Source organism: Pundamilia nyererei, unplaced genomic scaffold, assembly GCF_000239375.1.
Source record: "Pundamilia nyererei isolate P.nyererei 1_Seehausen unplaced genomic scaffold, PunNye1.0 scaffold00025, whole genome shotgun sequence".
Lineage (NCBI taxonomy): Eukaryota > Metazoa > Chordata > Actinopteri > Cichliformes > Cichlidae > Pundamilia > Pundamilia nyererei.
The window spans coordinates 1,716,315-1,732,299 of NW_005187426.1; the positions used below are offsets into that span (position 1 = coordinate 1,716,315).

Consider the following 15,985-nt stretch of genomic DNA (forward strand, 5'->3'; position numbering starts at 1 on the left):
CCTTCAAAATGCATCATTTTTCAAATCATAGCTACCCTACAAATAACACTTAATCTTTACAGAAGAAGCACACACTGTAGAACCAAATTAATACAATATCAGCATGCTAACCCTTCAGGGACACATATTTAATTTCTTTCGATGTGAATGAAAAGCTTGGTATGTAGAGTAGGTCTCCCAAAGGACTTCCATTTGTCACTCATGGCTTTCTCTCATTAGACATGGTCATTGTCCAGGGGTTAGTGTGAAGCCATGTCTCCATTTCTGCAGCCAGTGTGAATACACCGATAACAAAAGGACATATGAACAGCTGTTTATTGCTTTCATCCTGGTAGCACTTAAAGCTAGAATATCCTGCTGACATGTAAGCTAAAAGTAAAAACAACAATATCTTGTTTTTTTTCCTGGCTCAATGGAATGACAAGTAATTTAGGCATCGTAGGTAATTCAAATGATACTGTACCATATATATATATATATATATGGTACAGTATCATTTGAATTACCTACGATGCCTAAATTACTTGTCATTCCATTGAGCCAGGAAAAAAAACAAGATATTGTTGTTTTTACTTTTAGCTTACATGTCAGCAGGATATTCTAGCTTTAAGTGCTACCAGGATGAAAGCAATAAACAGCTGTTCATATGTCCTTTTGTTATCGGTGTATTCACACTGGCTGCAGAAATGGAGACATGGCTTCACACTAACCCCTGGACAATGACCATGTCTAATGAGAGAAAGCCATGAGTGACAAATGGAAGTCCTTTGGGAGACCTACTCTACATACCAAGCTTTTCATTCACATCGAAAGAAATTAAATATGTGTCCCTGAAGGGTTAGCATGCTGATATTGTATTAATTTGGTTCTACAGTGTGTGCTTCTTCTGTAAAGATTAAGTGTTATTTGTAGGGTAGCTATGATTTGAAAAATGATGCATTTTGAAGGATAATCCCACTTATTGAAGTAATCCTACTTATTAAAATAATTATTTTCTTTATTATTAAAACAACAGAAACTGACAGATTAAAAAACAACCTTGTATAATAAATCTGAACATTCACTTTTTTCTGGCACCATCCTACAGATTAGTCACAGTCACTGACGTATGTGTAGTTTTAGCTCAGATAATTTATTTCTATCTTCAGTATGAGCCACATGTGTATTGAAAGTCATGACATATTCAAACCAAAGACCAAAAACAGGATAGATGAGTAAATCAGACGAGTGTCTGTTGAGGGAGCGGAGAAGATATAAAATGACAGAAGCTAATAGTCAGGAAAGTATATAATTAAATTAAACTCGCATCCATCTTCAAGATCCCAGAATAAAATCTTAGGCTGCTTTTCTGACTAAGTTCCCCTTTTATGCTCAGATGTTTAATTTCCAGTTGTAAAAATTTCCAGTCAATTCATCATTATTATTCCTGAGCCATTAATTTTCTGCCACTTACAGTCGGTGATGTAATATGTCGTTGTCTCGTGCAAATTGGACAGGAGCAATGAGCGACATGAGCGCTGTTTTGTTTTAATGACTGATAAATGAGCGGGACAGTCACAATAAAATGACTGTTTGTACAAAGAGAGTCAGCCAGTAGATCAGGCGAAGAAGACATAGACAGGGTGAAAACAGACGAGCAAAGGTATAAAAGCAGAAGACAAACCTCTGCACAGCTGTTATATAATTATGTGGCTTTTCAGCATCTACTCTGAATTCAGGTGTTAACATGATTTTCAAAATGATCCTGCGTCATTATTTTTCGTCTTCCTTTTTCTTTAATATTGGCATTTAGAAACACAAAAACAAAACTCCACTTGTAGATGAAGGCTATTTTTTATCGCTGAGGCAGTAAATAACCAAACTGAATTAATACTTGTAAGTGCACAGTTTCCTCCATATCAGATGTAAAAGTGTGGTTAGTAAACCTGCATTAGTGCAGACTTGGAGGGTTTTTAAGGCACTTCAATTAAGTCTAGTTGGTTGGAAAGAGCTCTTAATGTGGCTGGCCCTCCATGCGAACCCACAAACTGAGTGAAAGTGTGTAAGGAGAGCTTGGCTCAGAAGGGCCAGCCAGGCAGACAGAAGTGCGGTTTGTAGCTTAAATAGGCCACTGCTAATGTGAAGGACAGAAATAAACCCAGACCTGTACCATTATCTTGGTGCAAACACATCACATTACACAATGTCATAGCAGAGTGTAGTAAGAAACCTCTAATGTGTATTGAACGACTCATGTCGGACATTGTAGAAGATTTCACTGTGCCTGGTAGTCACTGGCAGGAAAACATTACGTCATGTAGTGTGATATAACATGACGCTGGTAGGTGATGTGGAAATCATCTGCAAATGCTCTTTAAATAACTGAAAACTATTAGACTTTGTGGTTTAAAAAAAGCTGAACAGGCTGTTTGTTTTCTGCAAAACTCTTAAGGTTTTACTTTTCATTGATTTTGAAATTCACTGATTAACAGCGAAGTGGTAAATGTATCATCTAAATAACAATAATAACAATCCTGTAGCAGCAGCGGAGCGATGTAGAGAGAAGAATAAACTCATGCAGCAACTTGAAAAGGTTTCATAAACGAGGACCCGCAGATTATTAAAGTCTTTATGAAAGATGTTATCGTCATGTCAGGCCTGTAGGAAGAGAAATGAAAAACTGCTCCTTGGTTTGTGATACGTGAACAAAGCAGATGAGAGCGGTGGAAATGAAGTAAAAGAATGAAAGACGGAGATGAACACGAGTAGATCAGACGAGGGGAAATGATAATAACACAAGAGATCCGATTTGATGAGCGGTGTCAGGCCTTAAGTCGGAGAGTAAACTACACAATATGAACATGCTATTTTGTATTCATACAAGCTGTTTTTATTAGTGAAGTGATATGAATTGTAAATTATAATCTAAGCCTAAATAGACGTATAACTAATAGTTTTACCAATGAGGTACACTCACTTCAACTCACAAACTAACAACCCATGTTTTCAGCCGTTATTGTGGTATCGTTATTGAATCACAAGGCAAATACGTGAAATGCATCAGCGGTATTGTGAGGGGCAGAAAACAATCCCATAGCTAGTTTGATGATGCTTTTTAATTATGACCTTTATTATTTAGGCTAGATTAGACCAGACTAGTATCGAGGTACCTTTATGTGCCATGTGAGTTGGAAGTAAAGTGTGATTATGCAAATCATGTTTTTTTTCTCAACTCTAGCCAAGTAGTTTTAGCGCCTAATGTAACCAAATTAATTTAGAAAAAAATGCCATGCAGGTTGCTGTGTGTTTCCCGTGTGTTTGTACCCCGGCCCATCTATGAACATGGACTTTTAAATAGTTTCAAAATATGCATATTTTTTATTATTTCAAAGTACTGTTACAGATTAAACTAATGAGAGGGTGTTAAATACAGTTGTGCAACAAGTACGCACAAAGTGTCCTTTGGCACCTGGAGCAATAGTATGCTGGATCTGTCCTTACAATTAATCTTGTGTGGATTCCAACATAAGGACCCTTTAGCATCACATTTAAACACACCGGTAAGCCAGACAGCAAAGTGCAAATGTGAATGAAAGATCAATACCAGCTGTGTTTATCTGAAGGACTGTCTGTAACTGATACAGATGCAGCACTGAGCCTCTAAGAAGCTTAAAATAAGTTCACCTTTAAGATATCATCATTTTTATTCTTCCTACTTCACGAGTTGACTTTAAATGCTTAGAAATATATCAAAAGAGGTCTGCTTCACATATTTACAAATGGTTAACATCAAAACAAAGTGCAAAGAAAGAAAGCGCCTTATCTGTTCATTGGGTAGAAATTTTTTGGGTGGGTGGGGGGACAGTATCCTGTGACTTTATGACTCACAGTGAAGTGTGAAAAAGTCCTGATACTCTGTGAGCATGTGTCCTTAACTAGCCATGCAGAAAGAAATGATGTCACCGCGTGAGACTCTGCCAATTGGCGAGGTCAGATATCCTGTCCTGTAGTTCTGAGGCCATGGCTGCCCTCGCATGATTTCCCATGAGCCCTCTTGAGGAAACAAGCCGCACTCCCATAGGGTTTATGCAAGTGTATCTGCAAACTTTGGCACAGCTGAATGCGATGCTAAGAATTATCAATTTCTTTCATCAAAACTCATGTTTTTTGTCTTTTAATGTTATTTATACTGAGAAAAATTTCCTCATCCAGTTTAACTTTACTCATACAGACCCATGCAGACCCAGTCTTTTTCAGCATTGATATAGACGTGGATCAATTTCAGTGACATGACTGATTTGTGACTGATTTATTCTAAATGTGTAAACCTTTTAACATATGTAACTAAATACACAAAAGATGGATACTTTGTACAGACATATCAGCACAGCAAACAGCCAAAACATTGTAATGGGTTTTGTTTTGCTTCCTGGCCTGTTCACACATTGTTGTGGGACCTCTGGGGGCGTCCTGTGGTGCCTGACAGTAGGATGTTTGTAGCAGATCCTTTGGTTCCTTCATGATTCCTGCTTTTTACACAACGTTAGACACAATTAGTTTTGTATTTTGGACATTTGGAAGTCCGATCAGTTCCTTTACCATATTTCTCGAGCTACAACTAAAAAAAAGCACAAAACATTTTAATGTATACTTTATTAATCCCCTGTAGGGAAATTACTCTCTGCATTTAACCCATTCACTCATTGAAGCAGTGTACAGCCACCAATCCAGCGCCTGGGGAGCAGTGTGTAGGGACCTGCTCAGGGGTACCTCAGGGTAGCCGTTCAGTGGATTCAAACCCTTGACCTTCCAATCATGGGGCGACCACTTTACCTACTGAGCTATCCCTGCCCTATTTTGTGCAGTTCAGTGGGGTGCACTACTCCTTTGGGGGAGACAGCTGTACCCCGAACCCATCTGAAAGTTGCTTAAATATCTTTTATCCCATTTTAAAAGATAAAAATATCAGGTTTTCTTTCAGAGGTGCGTTTTTGTCACCTTTGGACGGAGCAGACCAGCCGATCATCTGCTTTAATCTTTATATTTAGCACACAGACATAGGAGCAGTTTTGTAAAGCAAGAAGCTGTCAAAATGTCCCTGCTGTTTTCTGCTGTGCCTCTCAGGATCAGTTTCAAAAATGTGATTTCAGATTGCAATTTGACCCACTTTTGCTGCTGCTTTGATAGCTTTGCTCTGTTCTACTCTGCTGACCTTCACTCATCTGTCAACTTTATTTCTCTTCTTCCTTTCACTTCTCTTCTCTGCTGTCGTCTTCTCACCTCTCCTTCTGTCTGTCTGTTAGAGTAAAGATGCTGGCATCAGGACTCTCGTCATGTTGGATGAGCAGGGAGGTAAGTTGACAGGGAGAGATCACTTTTATCTGCTCTGCTCCTGATTCTCTCTTGCTGCAGTTTCACGGTGTACAATCGGAGAGCCGTCATCAGTACATCCAGTATAACACTCTAGATTCTCAGACCAAGTTTAAGGAAAAATAATGACATTTATGGTCTTACAGCAGACCTGCACAGGGAAAAGTGAAATGAAGGGGTTCCCACAGGTTCGGAGACCCTTTGCAACTTTTACTTCTTCTAGATCAACCTTGGCTTCTTCTTCTTGGCTTTCTCTTTCCATAATTTCAGGCTGAACTAAACATTGATTAAGTTTGGCTTTTAGGGATGCGACTTTTTAAAAATACAAACCAAAACAACAGAATCACTGTAAAACTGACTGCAGCACAACACTTTTTTTTTATCAGTGGCGGAAGCCACAATTGTAAGAAAAAGTTACATTTGATTAACGGAGTATACTGGAATGTGCTGCTGAGCTTGCCTTCTGCTTTGCCTCCCTGTATTACACTTTCATGCCCTTTTCTCAGTCACATGCTTATGGATGCACCAATTCATCAGCTGAGCTTTGATGCAGGCTGATATTCCCCTTGTTGTTCACCATCCACTTCAGATATCATGAGATTTGTCAAAGGGAGTGGTTGATAACAACATAAACAGGCATCAGCTGTTAGTCAGTTTAACACTACACATTGATGTTAGCCCACATTTCACAATCATTGCAGCCCTACACCATATGAATTAAAACTTGGATTCTTTCTTAGCTGTATGTTAAGTACATGTTTTACTTTGCTCTGTTAAACCAAGCTAACATGTTTGCGGTTCACCTGATTGTCAGGTCTAAATGTTCAGAGGTCAGTCAGTGACAGATAATGTGTCTTACCAAAGTCATTTTTGGGAGATTTACTCTATGACTCAAGAAGGCCTGTTTTTGTCTACGTAACTTGGGAGCAAGTCAAACAAATAATGATTTTCTGTGGAGATTCTTCATTTTAAGATTTTCAGTGAGCAAAACAGCTGAACGCACTTCACAACAAAGTCAAATTTAGAGGGAAAAAAGTATTATAGTAGTATAGTATAGTATTTTTATTTCTTAATACTTGGTACATAACTCTGGGTGGATTACCATTACTTTTGAAAGCCACTTAGATTAATGGAAATCATGGATGTTTACCCTCAAAGTAGGGATTATAAATCCCTTCACTGTTTGTCCGCAAACTACACACATGTACATCACTCTGAAGTATTAATTAACACATGCGGACTGTCAGAGCGTAGTAACTCCAGCTGTTTTCAAACTCAAACATAACCTAGTTATAAGTGTAACTGGAGATTTTATGCATGATGTAATACATGTTGTTGTGCCAGTTGTGCAGACACCCAGTAACCATCATGTGTGGCTCAACTAGCTAGCTTAACTGGAAGCTCTAAGCACTAGCTTTGCAAAACCTGTTTAGAATGAAGAATACAGTGAATGAAACAGTCCATGTGACAATTTATTAAGATTCACTTAAAAAAAGTGTAAACTGAGTAGAGCTGAAATTAAAGAGCTAAACATTACAACAGCAAAACATTGTGTGTGTGGCTTTAGTTTTAAATGGACACAGTTAGCATGTTAGCTTGACTGCATGAATGAAACACTTTGCTTATAGATAGAAATAAGACCTCTTACTGTTTAACACCAATGGTTATGTTAGTTCTGAGTTTTTTCCACAATTTTTTAAAGTGTATGAACACTATCGTCTCTGAAAAAGTCTCCATGTTTGCAGAGAGTCCTCACTATTTTTAAAAAGTGTGCTAGAACTATGGAAAGGTTTTTTTGCACAAACTCTGTGAAACATGCATTAGAGTGTGTGAAGAAAATGAAGTTCAGTGAAGGCTACTACCAGTCAGAGGTCAGTGGTTTGAGTCCCACAGAAGTTAAAATTAATAACATACTGAAACTGACTGAATTTGTATGTTTTTCCAACCTTCATAATAATATTTGAAGACTACTTTTCTGCCTTTAATAACCACAAAATCTGCTGGTTCGTGGATGCATGTAGAGACACAAGGCTCATGGATTATGCGTAAAAGAGTTTTAAGTAAAAATACAGGCAGCCAGAAATGCTATAATAACAAACAAAGGAGGAAGAAAGAAATTCTCAGTAAATATGTACAGTTAATATCCAGTAAATATATCTAAACATTTAGTCATTTGCTGAAAAAGTGTGAAAAAGTGCTTGCCCCTGTCCTGATTTCGTATTTTTTGTATGTGTCACACTTAAATGTTTCAGGTCAAATATTATAAATAAATATTACTTTTATTTTTGCTAATGTATTTATTTAGCTTTATATTAATCCTTCTGTGCTTTAATTTCGCTCCCATTTTAATTTATCTCCCTTTATATTTATGAATTATGAATTTATTTGTGAATATTATTTTTTAATGGTTTTACATTTACCATATTTATCTCATTAAAGACAAACATCAGATAAACATTTACAAAGCAAACTATAAAATACCATGTTCTGTCACATCTTACTATGTTATTCGTGGCACATTCAATTTTATTTATAGTGAAATCACATTTTGTTATTTAATTCTGGTCCTCCATATAGGAAATATGTCTGTATCTTAAGCAGGCAGTTCTATGCATGAGAGAGCAGCCTACAGTAATGGGCCTGTCAAAAGAACAGATAGCCTATTTTCCTCTTCTCTCTTTCCTCACATCTACTTTCCCCCTGAGTAACTCTTGCCACAGCACACAGCTCACTGCTGTAATAACAGGACAACAATCAATGCAGAGATTTAAATTACCTCTGCCTCTAAACGAATGTCCTCTGTACCTGACCCTACATCTCGCTTGCTTGCACTGCCTTTCTCTTCTCTCTCTTTTTTTCCATCTATCCTTCTCTCTTGGTTACTGATGGTAATTTATTTGTGTCTCCTTCACATATAGATATAAGAATTACCTCCTATATTTCTGTTAAAGAAAATCACTGGGCTGGTCATGCCTGTAGTAATTAGTACACTCTTGTTGAGGTGTAAACTGGGCGGGGACTAATCCCTCTTTGCACTTTACACTAAACGACATGCACGCACACTCATGCACAGGTCACACCGGAGGAGATTTGTCATTTCTTGCAGAGATGTCTCACCTGTGATGGAGGTCTTACTGCAGCTAATGAGCCCCTCCCTACTTGGCTGTTACATGCTGTGTGACCTAAATTCAACCAGACTCAAGGCTGATGGATTATACACAACTGTGCTTGGATGAGTTTTTAACAATTGTGACATTTTTGCAAACAGCACTAAACTTTGTCGATCACGTTTTCCATCTGGGGTTGTCATTTAAAACAAAATGCATTTGTGTTTATCCATGAACTTAATTTTAAGATCACAAAAATAATTTAGTTATTTTTAATTCATTAAAGAAGCTAAGTGTTCAAAAAAATCAAGACTAAACCTTTTGTGAAGACAGACAATGGCCACTAATAGAGAAGATAAAGTCTAATAAACATTGAGTTAACAAACAAAGCTAAACATGTAACTTGGGAGTGTGTCACTGCTGCGTTCAGCAAGCAGCCTTTTCACAGGCTTGGATATGTGTCGGAAATTGCAATACATAAGCAAGAAAATCACTTACATAAGTCTAGACTTTGCAAAAGGTTTTATATATAAATAATGAAGGAGTTTTCTATTTAAATCAAGGTCAGTCCGTTTTATAAATGCGGCCCCTGCAGGCTGAACATGCATAACGATTTTGTCATGATTTATGTTGTTACGTCCCCCCCGAAGGGGTCTAGGCATACGAGTAAGGGGACCAGTAACAAATGAGTCCAGAACAGAATGAAAGGAGAACAGACAGGTGTTCTTAGTAAATAAAATAGTCTTTATTATAGATAATCTTAACATAAAGAGCCAGCAACGCCGTTTTACCGATAACACTTGGAAAAAGGAAAAAGGTTGCAACAACACAGGACACAACAACCAAACAAAAACTCCACACCACGAGGAGGCACTTCCAGGGGCCCACAAGCTCACCCTGTCACTAGCAGCAGCTAGCTTTACTGCTGCCGAGGCCCACAAGCCCACACTACTCACGTGAAGCAGTTACACTGCTTCCACACTATAGGATCTCTCCCGACAACTGCGACACCCAATGTGGGAACACCAGAGAAAAACCCCTGCTCACAGCTCATCCCCAGCTTAGATAGCCTCAGAGGTGATTGCTGACTGGATTCAGGTGGCAAACGAGGCTAACCAAGAGCAGCTGTCTCCTGGGAAGAGAGGAGAGTGAGAGAAACAGAGGGGGTAGGAGTGGCAAGAGAGGAGGAGGCGGAGAAAAACACCACGCCCACACAAGGGCAGTTTCAGGAGGCACAGCTAGGGCCGTAACATATGTTCATAATAACTAGTTTATTAATAAAGAGTTGAAGTTTATCCTTTGCATTTTCTTAACTAATATTGGTTTCTGCTTAGTAATATGTCTGAGCCTCTCTGTCTGTCATTTTATTAGCAGGATTATTTAAAAGGTTATGAATTCATTTGCAAGGAAATTTTTATAGAGATGGAACTTGGGCTAACTTTGACGTGATTAACTCTTGAAATTGATCTGGATCTGAGGATACTTTGAAGAATTCTTTTTAAGTAGACATTTTGCAGCTTTACAAAAATAGTATCACACTGACGTAAGAAAACTCGGGAGAGATTTTCTTGGTGTTCTCAATTAAATATCATAAGACTAATCTGGAACCAGATATTCCTCCTTATCCAGGGATTCAGTTCATGAATGGGGTAGGGTGAATTCAGTGTCAGACAGCTTTCATTTCTATCTACATCACGCAGTTACAGCCAGGCTTGAGACTGAAAAATCGATACATTGTTTCCTTTTGTCTTAATAATACACTGGTGGATTTTATTAAAATGTGCAGGCGCCATGACTGGATTATTCAATCAGTTTGAATGACCAGAGTAACTACTATGGTGGCACCTATAGATGGCATTACCTTCTTTTTCTGTGGCATTAATACTGAAGCCTGTTTAATGCTTTGCATGCGGCATTGTGTTGTTAAACCCTCCGATATGCCTTTACACAGGCACAGTAATAGTTTTTTTCAACAATAGTCCGTCCAAATTTGTACTTAACCTATCATATTTTGAGACCTTTTAAATAATTTTTGGCCCCTTCTGCCTCTTCTGATCCTTTTTTCTTCTTTTCCTTCCTTTTGGATCTCAGGCTTCTCAGCCACCTAAGCCATGAATTTCTGTCTTTCACTCTCTTTGTCATCTATTTCTATTCTCACTGACATGCAGTTATATTTAAGCAGTTAAGGTGGCAGAATAAATGTCCTTGTGTACACTTGCAGAATTGGATGAAGCATACTGCTACTGATTCTCAGCACCACTCACATCAAATACTTACTGAGAAAAGATGATCCCATGGAGGTAGGGAAAAAAAGGCTATCACGAGAAATGCATGCAATTAAAAGTCACATGGAAAGCTCCAGATGAAGAAAAATTAAAGTTCATTTGATACTTTTAATGCTTTTTGCCCGCTTTGCCTTCTGCATCTAGCAAAAAACAGTCTGCCTCTTGCAATCTAGCGTAGAGCGCCAGCCCTCGATACAAACCAGTCAACTTTATTTCAACACTCTCATGCCTTTGTCCTCACCAGAACAACTTGATCGTGTGGAAGAGGGCATGAACAAGGTGAACGCAGACCTGAAGGAGGCCGAGAAAGATTTAAAAGATATAGGACAATGCTGTGGTCTGATATGCCCATGTATTAAAAAGTAGGTACCGGCCAGGAGTCGTGCGCTCTTGCCTGTCCAGTGCTGGTGATGGTGGTGGTGGTGGTGATGGTGATGTCTGATGTCTCTCTTGTCACAGTCAATGTCTTTTTTTGTCTTCTCTCCTTTGTCCCCCTTCTCTACTCCCATCCCCTTCCTTCCACCCTGCAATTTCTTCCTCTCTTCTCTTCTCATGTGCTTACGTTCTTTTGCTGGGATAAATGACAATGTGTTGGTAATCAGAACAACTGGAACGCATCGAGGAGGGGATGGACCAAATCAATAAGGACATGAAGGATGCAGAAAAGAATTTGAACAATCTAGGACAGTTCTGTGGTCTATGTTCATGTCCCTGTAACAAGTAGGTGTTGCCTATGTCGCCTGACTGCATGTGTTTCAGTGCCTGCCTACCTGCCTCTTTATCCATCTGCCTGCTTCTGGTGTGTAGAGCATGGTGAACTGTGGTGTGAGCAGTCAGGCCTACAGCCACAACAGCACGCTCTCTGAACAGGCACCAGCATTGCATGCACGAGTGTGAGACAGATTATTTAAATTAAGACTCTGCAGGGAGAGAATGTGTGCATGCATGAACAACATACGGATGCCACTGTATTTTCCGTCCAGCCTCAGCAGCTGTCAAAAGCCCTTCATTCCACATTGGATGAGAGATTCTCTTCCAGCAGGGAGCAGCATCTGCAAGGATCTCGGCCACAGAAACACTCCAAACCCTACCCAAACTCCCACCCTAACGTCCTGCAGCATGATGCATCACACTGTGTAAAAGTCCAACCAAGAAACAAATCAGTTAGTCGCCTCCTTACATAAAGATATATAATTGGTTATGCCTCAGTGCATTCAAATGAATCCAAGCTTTTTTCTATTTTTTCTTTTTTATAACAATAGGACTCTTTGAAGAAAAAGGGTAACTTTGTTTTACTGGTTGTTATTGTTATCAAGTAAAAAAAAGCTTATCCTGGGTTACACAGTTACTTGATAGTCACAGCCAGTCAGTCTGACGGGCCCTCCAGTTCAGAGACATACGTTAAAGTTTTATATTTCACATTTAGCCTTTTGGAAATGTGTTTATTTGCCTTTTTGCAGACATTGTGGTGAAAATCTGCATTTTTAAATACTCTATCCATGTCAGTTCAAGATCCTACAATATTAGAGAGCAACCCCCAGTGATCCAGGAATTTGTTTGGAGGAAATTATGAATTTGGTGACAGTAGGAAGGACTCTATGCTTCTGTAGAGTGTAACTAAAGGTGTTATTGTATCACTTATAAACACATATATATATTTAAGGAAGTGAAAGCTGGGAAAATTTACAACCTTACCTCTGATTATAGATTGAATCCTACCTCTCTTCCCTCAACATTGCCCTGCACATTACAGTCTCATGCATGAGTTAGGCAAACTTGTTCTCTTTTTTCTGACCACTGTTTCAGTATTAAAGTTCTTAAATCTGTATATTTACTTTTTAAAGTTAAGTTGGATTGCTAATGTCAGTTTTGCCAAACTCCTGTGTGATCTGCTCTCTACCCTTTTAGCAGCCAAACTATGGCTGCTGAGTCATGTCTGAGCATACTACACGCTGGAACAAATACATTTGCTGGATATGGTTATACTATTTCAGAGCTATAGAAAATACAAGTGGCTTACAAACCAAAAGTATATATAAGAAAATTATATTTTTATTTTCATTTGGTTTACACCCAAAGTGTTTCTCAGATATTTGCCTGGGAGTGAATAAAGTGAAGTCTTAATGATTAACAATATGCACATTATATGTACAAAGGTACAAACCATGAATATAGGGAGTTGGGTAAAACTTGCTCTTTTGTTTTTGAGGAAAGGATTACGCAGAACCAAACAAATGATTTTTGTGTTATATCTGATTTTATTCCTGTATTACTTAACTGTTTTGTTTTTTTTAGTATTTTTGTTTGCCTTTAGTGTGTAAAGCAACAATTTTTAGATCTAATCTGGAAATGACATTACATTTGAACAACAGATAATTATTGTCCAACACAGTGACATTGACATTAGCACTATCCTTTTCGCTTTACTTCAACACATCAGTCATTATGTATGAGTAAAGTCTCTTTTTCCCATTTGGAGAATATTTAATATTTGGGTGTATTTAAAATCCGTCTTTATTCTGCTTCCAGAAGATTTGGTTTTTGGGTTCAGAGCTTGTCTATTCTATGGCTCTTTGGTCCTCCCTTTTGTAAACCAGTAGTTATGTAATCCTGTGGTTACGTCATATGTTTCATTTGATTGAGACTGTTTGTATGGCAACCCTGGGTCAAATAGCATGAGAAAAAGAATTCTAGCATGTCTAGAATACCTGGTGGGTGAATTTGTGTTGCCTCAAATGGGCTGTAATTGGCTGAAAACCAAACAAAATTTACCTAAGTGGAAATCTTCACCTACCAGATATTCCAAGCATTATAAAACAAATGTTAAGAATTACATTTGCTTATTTGACTGTATGCAGTGAATCCTCCTACTGATCTATCCATCCAGATGAAATGAAGGGCTGGTTTTAGCAAGTCTTCCATGCAAAATGATCACATTGTATGTTTAGGGATTTTTTTTTTAAATTAATATGCTTTTTTTTTTTTTTTTTTTTTAAATCACATTGGATCTAACGGCTTTCTTTTAATAGATAGAGCATGTATCGGAGCCTTTGCCTTTTTTACATCTTTCCTTTTTCATGTCAAATATCATGTTTCTGCCTTGCATGTCTCCTCACTGCATGTTTACATCTCTGTGTTTGTGTGTCTTCTGTCTGGAGACTGCTTGTTGTGTTCAGTGTTTGTGCTTTTCTGTATGTGCTTGTGGGAGAAGTTTTGTTTTTAAACTTTTAATTCCTTTCTTGCATAAGCCACATTGAAGCTTACTGTGTTGGATTCAATTGATCTGCATGTTAGATCAATTATTTGCTAACAGACTGCAAATGCATGTATGTAACCTTATCATATGTGGCTGGCATGTTGCTTTTAGGTGGCTAATTGGCTTAAAACCATCTGCAGTGTCTTCTAAACATATATTCATATATATATGTTTTGATTGTAAATAGCAAGAAATAAATCCACATGGATAAAGCTGCTTACTCACATTCACACTCACTGGCTGCCTTACATGTTTACTCAGATACACAAACCAGCCCACAAATACACACATACACAACCATTCAGTCATTAACAAACATGCATATACATGCACACACATAAACATACACACACAGAATAAAAAGCTACACTGACTCTGACTGAACTGTATGTGTGGTAGGATTAAGGGCGGGGGCCAGGCCTGGGGAGGGAACCAGGATGGAGTGGTGAACAGCCAGCCGGGGGCACGAGTGGTGGACGAACGCGAACAGATGGCCATCAGTGGGGGCTTCATCCGCAGGTAACCATTCATGTGTGTAGGTGTTGGTTTGTGTACGCCCCAAGCTTGCTTGTTTGTGTCTGACTCTGTGCATAAATGCTCAGGTTTGGTTGTTGTGCAAAATGAGATATGTGGTAGTGTTTATGTATGTAATTATGTAATGACTGGAGGCATATCCTGGAGCCGACTGTTCATGTGACTCTTTAAATAACTGTTTTCTTTCCTTATGCACAATGTGACTGTAATCTCTCAACTGAGTTTCGCCTCAGGAACAGATCAAATTGTATATCAGTTTAATGTTTAGAGATGTAAATACTGACGAACTGTGGAGACATTTCAGTCTGCAGCAATATCTCTTTAATTATGCATTAATTTGATATTTATATAAACACAATAATAGTTCCCACGACAACATTTTGAACCTATATCAGCGTTTAACCATTTAAAGCAAAAACTTATTTTTATTTATGTATCGCAGCTTAATTACCTGAAACTTATCTTTGGCTTACCAGAGGGATCTCAGCCCACATGTTGAAAGTCATTCAGTAATACCTAGTTATGTAATTTGCTGTCTGAAAGGTGAACATTTGTACTTTTAAACGTGATGTTTCTAACCCTTCATTCTCACTAGAGACAAAAACACTGTAGTAGTTAGTGTTTCCTTCTTAAAGTAGATGTGTTATGTGTTAACCTATTTTCTGTTGTGCACGTACTTCACAGTAGAAAATGGTCACCAATAATGCTAATATTTTAAGTTAGAGCATGTACAGGTATTTCCTTTGTGCCAGTAGGGCAGGCTTTTCTACTTTTCTGTCTATATGATTTCAGTGAGAGCAGAAATTCCTCACAGGTAGAAACCTGACCGCCTTCTATTTAAACCTTTGGTTTGCAAGAGGCAGTCAAACAGAACACACCAGACTTAAAGAAACCCTCCTGTAGAGGCAAATGAGTTACAATGACTCACAGACAATGGATAAACTGAGGGGCTGCATGAATAAGACCTTTTAGTAAGGAATAAGGATTGGATAAGGGCTTTTTAAAATTAATATTACATGTTTTTAGGAAGCAATTTAACTCCATTAAAATGCTCTCCAGCACAATCCAACAACAGCTCCCATTGACCTTAAGCCAATAAGCAGCCTCACTTCAACCTTGTGAATTTTTCAGGGTAACAAATGATGCTCGGGAGAATGAGATGGATGAGAACCTGGAGCAGGTGGGCGGCATCATTGGCAACCTGCGTCACATGGCCCTGGACATGGGTCAGGAGATTGACACGCAGAACCGCCAGATTGACAGGATCATGGACAAGGTAGTGTACAGTCAGAGCTTTTTATGCCACTACCATGAACAGTATTCAGTTTATTTGATATGGAATGGTGTTTTATAGCTGTATAATAAATATATATGATGTTTGATGGAAACAAGTCAGCTTCAAAAATGACGCTTTGAAATATATCTAGACTGACGCATTAAGTTATAATTTCTCA

At 38.3% G+C, this 15,985-nt stretch overlaps 1 protein-coding gene across 2 annotated transcripts in view; it reads left to right on the forward strand.

Moving 5' to 3' along the window:
* LOC102214392 (synaptosomal-associated protein 25-B) overlaps positions 1-15,985 on the forward strand; it is a 37,109-nt gene that overhangs the window by 19,319 nt on the left and 1,805 nt on the right. The window contains exons 4-7 of one of the 2 annotated variants that reach the window (XM_005727578.1): positions 5,283-5,331; positions 10,986-11,103; positions 14,397-14,516; positions 15,663-15,807. In XM_005727578.1, the coding sequence (XP_005727635.1) occupies positions 5,283-5,331; positions 10,986-11,103; positions 14,397-14,516; positions 15,663-15,807 (432 nt within the window). Of the gene's footprint in view, positions 1-5,282; positions 5,332-10,985; positions 11,104-11,343; positions 11,462-14,396; positions 14,517-15,662; positions 15,808-15,985 lie in introns of both variants that reach the window. The other variant, XM_005727577.1, reaches the window with a different exon arrangement.